General features: G+C 43.9%; 1 protein-coding gene across 2 annotated transcripts in view; it reads right to left on the bottom strand.

Annotated features, from left to right (window-relative positions):
* Ints9 (integrator complex subunit 9) overlaps positions 1-13,045 on the bottom strand; it is an 85,759-nt gene that overhangs the window by 19,208 nt on the left and 53,506 nt on the right. For both annotated transcript variants that reach the window (XM_029541601.1, XM_021202927.2), the window contains 3 exons: positions 12,660-12,780; positions 11,902-12,036; positions 3,255-3,366 (listed from right to left, as the gene is read on the bottom strand). In XM_029541601.1, the coding sequence (XP_029397461.1) occupies positions 3,255-3,366; positions 11,902-12,036; positions 12,660-12,780 (368 nt within the window). The remainder of the gene's footprint in view (positions 1-3,254; positions 3,367-11,901; positions 12,037-12,659; positions 12,781-13,045) is intronic.

Genomic DNA, 13,045 nt, shown 5'->3' with positions numbered 1-13,045 from the left:
CTCCAGGTTTCAGCATCCTAAGTACCCACTAGACATTTCACAGTCCACGGCGGTGCACTGCAGCACTTCTCACTTCCTCCCTAAAGCTTCTCCAGTCAGACTTCTGTTCTGTGCCACCAGATTCACGTTTGTGAGTGCTTGGCCCATAGGAAGTGGCACTATTTAGGAGGTATGGCCTTGTTGGAAGAAATTTGCTACTGTGGGGGTGAGCTTTTCAGGTCTTATATGCTCAGGCTTTGCCCAGAATGGAACAGTCTTTCCTTGCTGCCTGCAGATCAAAATGTAGAATTCTTAACTCTGTCTCTAGCACCATGTCTGCCTGCATGGTGCCATGCTTCCCACCATGATAATGATAATGGACTGACTGAACCTCTGAAACTGTAAGCCAGCCCTAGCTACTCATTCTTTTTATAACCCTGCTATTCTGTGTTCTCTATTCCACCACCTCCACACACAAAACCTTCCTACCTCAGCCTGTTCTTATGACCCACACACTTTTATAATTGTCTAATCTTTTGTAGAGAAGTGGACATTGGGCAATGCAAGATTGAAGGCTGATGTTCTCATCACTGTCTAATTGAAACCCCTGGTAGGTTTTAATGTCTCCAGTGAACCTGAGCTTTAGGCAACACCTTCTCTCTAAGTCCTATTTCAAATTTTCAGGATGTTTCTGCTCAGTCTCTGACTATGGCTGAGTGATTCAGAAGAAATAATCTGTTCCCTTTTAAGTCCTTTTCATGACATTTTCTGGCACTAGTATTTGTCTGTAAGAAACGATCTATTATCTGAAACACAGCCAGTTATGGAATGTGGAAATAATCACATTATGGGCTGTAATGTGTTAAAAGTATGAATGGCTGAAAAACTGTAAAGTCAAGTTGGCTTTTGCTTCATTTACAAAGCAACGGAGGTAGGTAGTCTGGGGAGGATCTGAAATCTGTTGTCAAGAGCCTTCCCTACTCCTTCTGTGACAGACAGGTCGTCTCTAGAAGGCAGCATGAGAGCCTGGCTCTAGTCTGCTTCTGCCCAGAAATGCAAGGAAGGGTCACAAGTTTGCCACTCCAGCCTGGCTGGGCCTCAGTTTTCCCATTATTATATGGGGATGAGTGAGGCCAGGGCTTTTCAAGCTTTACTCTGTATACAAATTGCCAAGGGAGCATGCTGAACATGCAGCTTTTTGCCCAGTGGATTTTTATAGGATGATCTCGGTGATCTTGAGGAGAGTGACATAGTGCGTGAGATGTTGGTTTTCTTCAAATCTAAAGTTTCATGAGTTAGTGATTCTAGATTATTAACAAATACACAAAACTCAGATTCTGAGACCAGTCCAACAACTTTTCTACAGTAAGAATAAATTACCTCTGCCTCTAGAGCAGCAAACATGCTTAGTAGCCAGGCTCAAGGGATTTCAAAGGACAGTGCCTTCCATGCACATAGAAGCTGGCCACATCTTCCTGGAGCCAGAGTAATACCACTTAAAGTTGCTGGGAGGTGAAGGTCAGCCCTCAGCTTGGCTTGGGTAGCTAGCTCAGACTTAATGTTTTATGCCCCCTGCCCCACCGAGTTTATATGTGGCAGCCAGCTGGCCAATATGGTGATGTTTTGAAGCAGGGACATGAGGAGGGAGGTTAGGTCGTTTAGATTAGGTCATGGAGGCAGAGACCCCATGATGAGAATAGTGCTTCTGTAAGAAGAGGAATGGAGACATATGTCCTTTGCACCCCATGAAGATGCAGGAAAGGAGTGGCCACCTGGGTTTCAGAGTTCCCAGTGTCAGGAGTGTGAGACAAACGCTCACTGCCTAAGCCACTGTTAGTCCAAAGGAAACTCCAATTTTCCAAACTCCAAAACGCATATATATACCCAGAAATGAGCTCAACTTGGACTATAGCAAGATTTCTGGTGGTTAGATAAAAGCCAGCATTCCTCAGAAACTTGTGAAGCAGGTTCCCATCTACCTCAGAGTCATTTCTTTTACTATGGCAGATGGGACATATGATTACCCATGGAGCCTATTAGCATATCAAAGCTCATGCAGGCCTCCATATTCCCTCAGTATCACAAGTGTCTGTTAGACATTTCAGAGTCTGCCCTAGCTCCTAGCCCTTCTTAAACTCCGCCCAGATACACATTCTCCTTATAACCCTGCTATTCATATATTCTCATTCATTCTCTCTCTCTCTCTCTCTCTCTCTCTCTCTCTCTCTCTCTCTCTCTCTCTCTCTCTCTCTCTCTCTCTCTCTCTCTCTCTCTCCCTCCCTCCCTCCCTCCCTCCCCTCCCACCCCCAATACACTCTTGGGCTCTGTTCTGTTCCTGATTCTCTTACTATATTTTCTCTATTCATCTCCTGCTATTTTCTCTCATATCTACAATAAAACTTTCCCTTAACCAAACCATGGGGCAGTAATGTGGTTAGTTTATACACCAATGATGATATTTTGTTATCAAATAGCAGCCTTCATATACAAAGACAGCAGCCATCCTACTTGATTTCTCTTTCTCTTTTTTTTTTTTTTGAAGATTTATTTATTTATTATATGTAAGTACACTGTAGCTGTCTTCAGATCCCCCAGAAGAGGGTATCAGATCTCATTATGGATGTTTGTGAGCTACCATGTGGTTGCTGGGATTTGAACTCAGGACCTTTGGAAGAGCAGTCAGTGCTCTTAACCTCTGAGCCATCTCTAGCCCCCATCCTACTTTATTAAAATAAGGACATGATTGTGAGATTTCACTGCCCATCCAGTCTATAAGACAATAAATGTCTTCCAGTCAGAAAACATCCTAGAGGGCTCTCAATTAAAATTTTCCCAAAAGAAGAAAAATAAAAGCAACCGAATGTTAGTGGGAGCAATTCTGTGTTTCCATCTTTTCACTGCTATGAATTTCAAGTGTATGTCATTTCTGAGCTAGTATTTGCAAAGCAGAGTGAGGTGGTGTGACTCTTCTGCTGTTGCCTGTGAGCACACATCCTGGTCAAACCCACCACAGTGAGGGGTTAACCAACACGGCCTGTGAGAGAATGCTCAGTATCTCTTCTAGGAGCTGCCAACAATTCCGATGTGTGTCTGTACAACTCCTAGCCTACCTTTACATTTACATTACTTGAGAACGGCTCCTGTGGACAACAATTCATTCTGAGGAAGAAACTAAGGGGTGGAAATAAATAGGAGCAGGAAGGCTTCAAAGAGACACCAGAGGGCAGGACTCAAACGAGAAATGTACCCAAGTCCAACACCGAGTGGCCCCTTACCGAGGTTGCTGCAGAACTCGCCCACCATGCCGTCTGGGTTTGCAGTAGGGATCTGTGTCAGCCCTGTGAGAATCAGAACGTCACTGTTTTTGAGAGAAGCTTGGTCCATGGGCTAAAAGACAAAAGAAAGCTCTAATTAGAACTTAGGCACCGTGCACGGACCAGGGCAAATGCTGCTCTTGTCTAGTCCAGCAGCAAGCTCCATGGAGCAACGTGGGAGAGCTTGCTGCTGGGCTAGACAACATGACTGGCTGGCCACACCATATCCAGCTTCACAGAAGTAGACATTTAAGATCAAGCTTTCCCTACCTACACCTGTTTTTCAGTCACAACTAAGGCTTCCTATGTCTACAGTGCTTCCCTCTTCAGAATGCCACGCACATGCATTCTACATGGTTTTAAACTTCAACATGGAGCAACCTAGAGAGTGCGTAAGACAAAGCTGCTGAGCTTACTTCCACAGTTTCTGGTTTGTTTCAAGGTAGAGCCTGAGAGTCTGCATTTCTAGCAAGTTCCCAGGGAATGCTCCTGTTGTTTGCCTGGGAATCACATGTGAACTGAGTAGCTGCGTTCTCAGAATAACTGTGAAGCACAGGAAGCAAGCACATGCTATGGGAAGACAGAGGCAGGGTGAGTTCTCTATGTATCAAGGGTAGAAGAACCAGAAGGAACACTGGGTTAGAAACTTAGTCCTCTTCCCAATTCCACAACTAGTCTCATAATTTGAGCAAGCTTTGAGCCCCATTCCCTATGAGATGGGACAGTCCTGACCTACCTCCTTTAGTTGAGTTTTGTGAGTCTTGGGGGCTCACACGCTCTCTCTGCTTGTAAACTGTGAACCCCACTGGCACATGACGATGAGTTCTTTAAGATGAACTAACCAGTACCCCCAGAGCTCGTGTCTCTAGCTGCATATGCAGCAGAAGATGGCCTAGTCGGCCATCATTGGGAAGAGAGGCCCCTTGGTATTGCAAACTTTATATGTCCCAGTACAGGGGAATGCCAGGGCCAAGAAGAGGGAGTGGGTGGGTAGGGGAGCAGGGTGGGGGGGAGGGTGGAGGGGACTTTGGGGATAGCATTTGAAATGTAAATGAAGAAAATATCCAAAAAAAAAAAAAGATGTTGGATTTGAACTGTGATTATTTCCAGAGCACTTAAAAACATTATGCTTTTCTGCATAAACTAGGATTTGGTTGGAAGCAAAGTTGCAAGAACTGAGAAGCCGGAGAGTCCACAAATGTTTTCATCTTGTGACTATGTGTCCCAAAAAACCCTGGGCTACATGCTTCATGAAGAAGTCTCATTCTGCCTTTCCATGCCACAGTCTATTCCCCAGCAAAGAAAGAACAGCCAAACAGAGCAGCCCAGCCCAGCTTCAGATCTAGACTGCACCTTTGAGGATCCGTAACTCTTAAGAGATTCTCCTTTAACACTGGCTATGCGAGTATGGAGGCACTGGCTTCACTATTTTGTTAAGTAACAAGGTGTGGTCCTGTTATAAACTTCTTTAGCGGGGTACAGAGGGCTCAGTGTGTTACAGACAGTGTGTGACTGGCTTGTTTCCTCTCCTCAGATATTTAGTAATGTGTCTAGCAGCCCTTTCCCTTCCTGGGCAGAACGTCTCAGGTCCATACTTATGTTTCCACACCATTTCCACAAAAGGAAGGAAGTGTGTGCTGGTGGGGGCACAATGGTTTTTATGGTAGCTATGCAATAAGCCTTGGACTGTTTCCTGTGTATACAGAAGGAAACTGAACTGGTGACAAAGGGGACCCAGCAGTGCAGTAAGTGGCATATTTGGCTTAAGACAGCAAAAGTTTTATATATACATTAGACTTCTCTGAGATGGAGGTCGACTTCACAGGACCCCAAAATTCCCTGAAAAGGTGTGTATGATTCTGCATGCCTTTGCAGATTTAACTGGTGGCCCTAAAAGTGTAAGAATGACTGATCCAGAAGAAAACACAGTGAGGACAAACAACACTGAAAGGATACTACCTCTGAGCCTCAGCCATTAACACCATCTTTTGAAAATTAACACCCACAAACAAATGCCAGGCAGTGCTCTGGTGTGAGTACCACTGAGCTAGAACCATTACAAGATACCTGGTGTCCCGGTTTACAGATGTTTGTGATTTCAGCCCTGAGCAGAGTCAGCCTCATTGACTCCCAGGGCTCCATGACAGATACAGGCAGTAAAGACTTTAGTGACACCTTCCAATCCCAGGTGACACTTCAAATGTCTGTACTTCTCCAAGACAATACAGGCACTGCTGTTGTCAGGAGCATTTGAGGAGTGATAAAACACAAACAAAAAGCTTACCTTGCTCAGCTCAAGAATTAAAAGCACCTCACTGATGGCTATAAAAAAATGGAGTAAACTAGTAAAAACTCTACACTGAGGGGGCTGGAAAGAAGGTTCAGGGTTAGGAGCACTAGCTGCTCTTGCAGAGGACCGGAGTTCGGTTCCCACAACCTACACAATGTCTCAAATCATCCACAACTCTAGTTCTAGTGGATCTGATACCCTCTTCTGACCTCTGCAGGTACCAGGCCTGCATGTAGTATCCCCTTTTATGCGTATAAATGCATAAAATAAAAACAAAAACAAACGTCTAAGGCTAGTGAGAACTGTCTTTACCAAATTTGTTCTCTAATAATTAACTTTAATTTTTTGTTTGTTTGTTTGGGACAGAGTTTCTCTGTGTAGCCCCGCTAGTCTTAGAACTCTCTCTGTAGACCAGGCTGGCCTTGAACTCATGGAGATCTGCCTGCCTCTGCCTCCCCAATGCAGAAATCAAAGGTATGCACTACTGCCACCTGGCTAACTTTAATTTTATAAGCACACACACACTTATAAAATAATAGGTTTGACTGTGATATTTCCCTTCACATGTACAATCCACGTTGATCAGATTCACTTCTCCTCTGCCCTCCTCTCCTCCCTCTTCCCTCCAAACAGTCTCTTTGTCTTTCCATTGATTTCTATGTTTTTGTGAGTACAAGTGCAGTAGTGTGTAAGTACACACATGTGCACATGAAGATGTGCACGCCTGTGTGCCCATGTGCAGAATCCAGTAGTAAAAAGAGAAAAGTATAACTGGGAAAGGGCTAATGAGGACAGAATGATGTCTATGAATAGGATGGCAATAAGAAGTCATCAGCCTGAAACAGGGACTTGCTTTTGGTCATAACAGTACTTATAGAAGACAATGAAGGCCAAGAGGGTGGGGAGAATGCAGAACAAGGCCCCTAAGGTGAGGTACTGATTCCACTCTTAGATGTAAAACAGCATCCAGCCAGAAGCTTGCAGAACACTACAGATTGACATACACAGGAGAAATGGCAGCCTGGTTGAGAGAAAGTGACAACAGTAGTCAGCAACAACACAGGGAAATCTCAAGGTCCTTTACAAAGGTTAAAAGCCCTACAAATGAAATTGTTAAAGATTTATTGCCTAGGAAAGGAAGAAATACTTCCCTAACCATAAACTACAACTCTGCCCTCCCAAACCAGTTCAAACCCCACACTTTGGTGCGCTCCCCCATTTCCTTGCCCTGGACTCCCAGTGGACTGCTGATCTTACAGTAATGCTGTCCTGATGCACTGTGGAGGAAAGCTCTGCCCCTATTAATACTCCTGTAAAGGGCACACCCAGCATCTTTTCTTCCCTTGCCTCTTTAGACTGCTAAGGGGTGGGGCTTAGGAAACAGCTTTGACTCAAGGAGGAAATTAATATATAAACACACACAGGAATGCACTTAGGCAGCACACATTATTTTTGAGAGAAGGAAATACTCTGAGGAGAGACAGTGTCCATACAAATGAGACAAACAATGGAGAAAGACACAGAGGCCAGCCAGCTATGATTCTCTCCAGGCTTCCAGGAGGCCCTGGTAACTGAGCCAGAGGCACCAAAGAGTCAGGGACTTTGTACCTTAGCTTTCTTGTGGCCCTTATTACAATTATATGATGTTTAGCTTTTACTGTGGAACATCTACATCAAAGTACCAACAAACAGCAACAAGACTTTTGGGAAAATTCAGAAGAAGAAAATTGTCAACAATATAAAATCAAACCGACCAACCAAGTGGCCACCTCAGATCTGGACAACAGTTTTAAGGGCTTTAAATTTATAATATTTTCTTTAGATTTATGGGAGGAATACACATTTATCAGAGCATGAATGAGACAAAGATATAAACTCTGTCTAGGTGCTCGAAAGCCAGGAACTGATGAAGGGAACATGGCAGATACACACATCATGTAACCCATTCAGTTAAACAACCGCAGCCTTGTCAAGTGCAGCAAGATGGATGTGACTGGGAACAAACTGGGAAGAGTACATTAGGAAATTACCAGCTACAGAAATGCAGACGGCAAAGTACTGCATGTTCTCTTTCATGTGCTGAAAGAGAAAACAAGATAGATAAATAAATAATCCATACCCGCCCCTCCCACACAAATCAAAGAGGACGGTGATTATAAGGCACAGGGAAGAGGAGGTGTTGAGAACGAAGGAACAATGGCTGGCTATGATCAGTATGCACCACACGCATGTGTGGAAATAGCATAGGGAAATACATTAGTATGTGCAATTAATTGTGCTAACAGCAACAAAAACAAGAATTAAAAAAAAAAAAAGTCCCGTCTAACCCAAGTCTATCCAGACAGAATGGACTAAAAGCAAAACTGTAGTAGCATACCATTGGGCTATTTAAGGAACGAACAGTGTGGAGCACATTATGACCTATTTAAGATGAACCACAAAGTACCACACACCAAAAATTTAACAGTTAAACAACAAAACGATAGTTTTTCAGATTTACAAAGACAAGATGGGTAAAGCAACGGAGTTAAATGTAAGATATAAAGAAGGAGAAAAAGGGCAGAATAAAGAACAAAAATTCATTAATAGTCTACAGGTCACATGATTATCTTAGACTCAGAGAAAGCATCAAAAATGAAGACTAGAGGAGAAAGTGCTTGATAAATAAGTATAAATCATAATGGATAGCATCTAAGGGACCGCAAAAGCACTCCCTTTAAAATCTGGCACACAACATGGACTGCAGCAACCATCTTGTGTTAACATCCCGCCATGGAAGGTGCGCTGCAGTTGGAGGGCTAGGTGTGGTGCCCGAGTGGCAGTGCCAGCAGAGCAAGCACTGAGAACACGTGCCCTTCCTTCTTGTTCAGGACGCTCTCTGCTATGGTCCCAATTTTCTTCTCTCTTTCCAGCCATACTTACACGAGATTGTTTTTCTTCCTTTCACAGTCTACTGGTAAATATTTTCCTGCAGATCAGTCTCTGGCCTCTGGCCTTTTATTTATATAATTAAAGAAAGTATGATGGTTCTCCAGTTTGTTTCTAGACTTGCCGACAACCCAGGTTCTGGCTGTATTTCTAGCTAATATGATATATGATAATGATAAGCCATCATTATCAACAACTTACTTTCTTTCATCTTGCCAACTCTTTGTCAAATGCATTAATTATCCTATTATCCCTATCCTCAATGCTGTCCATATACACAGAATATTTGACTTCATTTTTCCTTCTCTGAAGACAGTGGCTATCAATAAATGCTCTACATTAAAAAAAAAAATCATACTGAAGTCTGTATTTATCTATGAGTACATGTGTGCACTTGTGGCCTTGTGAGAGGACAACCTGTGGGTCCTAGGGACTGACCTCAGGGCATCAGGGTGGGCAAACAGGCACCATTACCTGCTGAGCCATCTTACTGGCCCAGCATAAAGGTTTCTTAAACTAAAGTCTTACCTATGTTCTCTTAAAGCCACTGCTCCTCTCCTGCTGCCTCTGGCTCAGGGAAAGACCTCGTTCCCTATGTTTACAGATCACTGCACCAACCTGTGTGGTGTTCCTCTGGTCACAGGGGCTTCAACCCGGCAGACCAGAGGACAGCAGACTTTCTATGAAGTTTACCTTTAAACCTGCCATTATAGCATATACTTAGCTGTAAGTGATTCACAGACAAACAGGTGTGTCTGTAACCCAATAAAACCTTTTCAGAATAAGTACTGGGCCAGATATAGCCCCAGAGCCACAGTTTATTGGCTTCTACTGTAGAACATCATGCTTTGTTCAAACTAAAACTTCTTTATCCCCACTTATTCAATACAAACCCAACAACGTGGGTAAAGAAAACAAAATCTATTTTGCCCCTTTGTTACATACAGCACAGGATACCAAATAGAGATTAAAACCAGCTATTTAGGTATGTTGCTCATTATTCTCGAAACCTTATTTTCCCTTGAAATTTATGGCCCTTGGAAGGACAATTTACTGGAAATTACGTCAACAGTACTGTAAAGGCTTTGATCTAAGCAGGACAAATCAGAGCGGCTGGCAGCCAAGTTACCCTTCTGTCTTTTAGGGCAGAATACATCAAGAATGAAAGCAGCTGCCAATAAAAAATTTTGATTCAATGAGGCAGGCTGTGATGACACTGATGGGATTTTGATCTCAATAAGCGGGAAGGGTCCAGAGTTCTGCTAGCTACAGGAAAACACCGAGACTTGTCTTGTTCAGACCCTGAGATAAAACTTGGTTGTAAAAGAATGTATGAGCCAGGGTAGTGTACATTGCAATGATAGTATTACAGTGTTCAAGGCCATCCTTAGCTATATCCAAGTTTAGAGCCAACCTGGGATACATGTCCTGCCCCCACAGAAAATATGAATAAAAACAGCAGATTAGCAGTAGCATCTGGTGTTTCAAACAGAACACAGAGTTCTTTTACTTATTTGAAAATGGAGTATACTAGCCAGTTTGAGATAGCCATCCTGTAAGGTGTGTGTATATGTATGTGTACACATATAAACAAATATGTTTAAATCAAACATTTATCTGTTACAAATACAGCAAATACTTCTATGACACGGGAACTTTCTGTATGAAGTATGGCAAGCACTAATCCCACGAGGGGACAGAACACGGGGACAAGGATTCCTATGTACCCAAGGAAAGCAGTTTTGTAACAGAACGAGGAGGCTGTGGTATGGACCAAAGCAACCGTCAGGGAAGGGGCAGAACTACGAGGGGAGCAGAGGGCCCAGGTTCCAGGTCTAAGCTTCACCTTCTGTTTTATTATTAAGACAGCAACACCTTAAGGTTATGTTCATAAATAACAAATTTCAAAGATAAAATGTGACAAGGACTCCCACAAGTTATCTATATATTCAGCAACTGGTTACCTAATCTCAACCACACTTCCTTTACAAATTCAAAAGAACCAGGGCTTATAAAATAAAGAGTAAGTTCTCTACAAATACCCAAGGATTGAATACTATATTCCTAACAATATTCATATGTATTTTATTGTCAAATGTAACTAATGCACGACTAACTTAAACCTCCTAATAGCAACCCCTCCACATCAAAATACAATGGGAAGTGGTTGTAAGTTATTGTATGCCTTTAAGCCTAGCACATGGGAGGCAGAGGTGGGTCAATTCCTCAGTTGGAAGCCAGTCTAGTCTAGATAGTGATTTCCAGGCCAGTCAGGCAGATCTACAGGGTAAGACCCCGTTTGAATAAAAGAAAATAAAACATACAGTAGGCAGGGGCCTGGGAAGTGGCTCCTATAGCATAAGCATGAAGACCTGAGTTCAGATCCCCAGTACCCACTTAAAAGGCTGAGTCTGACGACAAATGCCTGTAACCTATCTGAGCTGGGGTGGAGACATGTGGATCCTTGAATCTCACTGGCTAGTCAGTCAAGCAAAACTAGTGTCCTTCAAGTTCATGAGAGACCACATCTCAAGTAGTCAGGGTACAGATGGATCATGCAAAGATACCTGGCTGTGACCCTTTTCTTTGTACATATGTACACATATGCCCATGTTAACAAGTACACACACACACACACACACACACACACACACACACACACACAATGAATAAAAGATCCAATCAGAACTCATTCAGATCTACTAAGGCATGTGTGAGTGACCCACCCCTGCCCCTTCCCTGGGTGTGGCCCTGCAGCCACAAGGGCTTCTCTGCTCTTCAACAAAGCCCTGCCTGTCCTGCTCCAGAGACTCCATGAGCCATCTCTCTAGGCTTTGCCTCACAGCTTAACTTGGCTCTTTAATCAAGTGGACTGTCCAATCCAAACTATCTCCACTCCCCTATAACTAAAGCCGCGGTGTGTCCTTGGCATTTCTACCTCAGTCTAAGCCACACCGCTCTTTTATCTACTCATCCCTGTCCCGGCCACGCTCAACTGAAGACAAGGTTTATCAGCAGAGACCCTGCCTAATGCTCACTCAATCCTGACGCTGAGCTCAAGGCCTGATACCTGCGCTCAGTATGCATTCAGCAGTTAGTATGTGCTGAGAGAATCAACGATTTCTGTGTCCTGCATCAGGCCAGAGTCTTGGAAGGACCGGGAATCACCACCCTAGAGGTGACCTTGAGCACAACAGAATTCCTTCTGAAGAAAGATGATCCTAAACACGGGGACCTAGACGGTCTAACTCACTCTCCTAGAGTATCTAAGATCTAGAGTATCATAGGAGATTATGAAGGTTTCATAACTGTTCTTAGTGCAGCACTAGAGACCTGCTGAATTTGAATTAAATATATATATAGGTTGCTGGCGGTTAAAAGATAACTTACCTGAGGGTGTGTGGTAAGCAAGGAGGATCCGGAGACATAAGATACTTTCTCATAATGTGACTGGATAATCCAGTTGGAGCTTCCAAGGGCATAGCCAGAGCTCAGAGGGGTCACCTGGACAGCACCAAATAGCTCCTAAAAGAACCACACAGAGAATATGCAGCTGTCGGCAAGCTAAGTGGGTTTAAAGGGGAAAGCAACACAACTGTCCTTATTTAAAGCAAACTGGAAACAGACGGAAATGATGGCGGCTGTGCTGTAATGGAAGCAGTCCTGCAGTCTGCCACCTCAGCTCCTTCCACACTCGGTCACCAGGCACAGGAGCCCAGGCATTAAAAGGCAAGTTAGGAAACAGTCAAGACTCAAAGACCAGTTTTCCTTTTCCACCTCAGGTTAGGTTCCAGTTCGGAGTGGCCTCAGCTGCAGGTCAACAGCAGCAGGAATTCTTATCGTCAGATCAGCTCTCAAGGCCCCCTTGGTAAACCACTTCTCTGTTTCCGATTGCCGTTGTGTCTGGCTTCTCAGGGCACAGGGTGGAGCAGATGCCTTTCTCGACTCACCAGCTAACCAACCCAGTTCTAGGGGTGCCAGGGAACGGGGGTGATGCATGAGTACCACTGAAAAGTCTGGAGGGTAGAGAATCCGCCTGCATTCTGTCCCTGGCGCTCACCCGAAGGTGACTGGGTGGCTTGGAAAGAGAGCTGCGAGAATCCCCCAGGGACTCAACACAAATGGACAGCACTCGTGGGAACACTCACGATTTTCTGGGAATATCCCACCAGCTGGATTTTACTGAGGGCCGAGTTCACCTCCTGCATCGTGTAGCATCTTCTCCAGGTTGACACTTCTACTGCATCCTTGAGGGGAGAAGGCAGCAGCCTGCAGACACAGCACGATGCCAATCACTAGGTGAGCATGCCATCAGTTAACAGACATTGTCAGCAATATAACCATTTTACTTAAGTTAGGCAACTTATTGCCATAGGACTATTCAGGGATTCTTTAATAATCATTATTTTTGTAAGACCAATATTGTCTCTTTCTAATTCTTTTTTTTTTTTTTTTTTTTTGGTTTTTTGAGACAGGGTTTCTCTGTATAGCCCTGACTGTCCTGGAACTCACTTTGTAGACCAGGCTGGCCTTG

This window comes from Mus pahari, chromosome 8, assembly GCF_900095145.1.
Source record: "Mus pahari chromosome 8, PAHARI_EIJ_v1.1, whole genome shotgun sequence".
Taxonomy (NCBI): Eukaryota; Metazoa; Chordata; class Mammalia; order Rodentia; family Muridae; genus Mus; species Mus pahari.
Note: the sequence above shows the minus strand (reverse complement) of the source record. Positions and strands in the feature narration are given on the sequence as shown.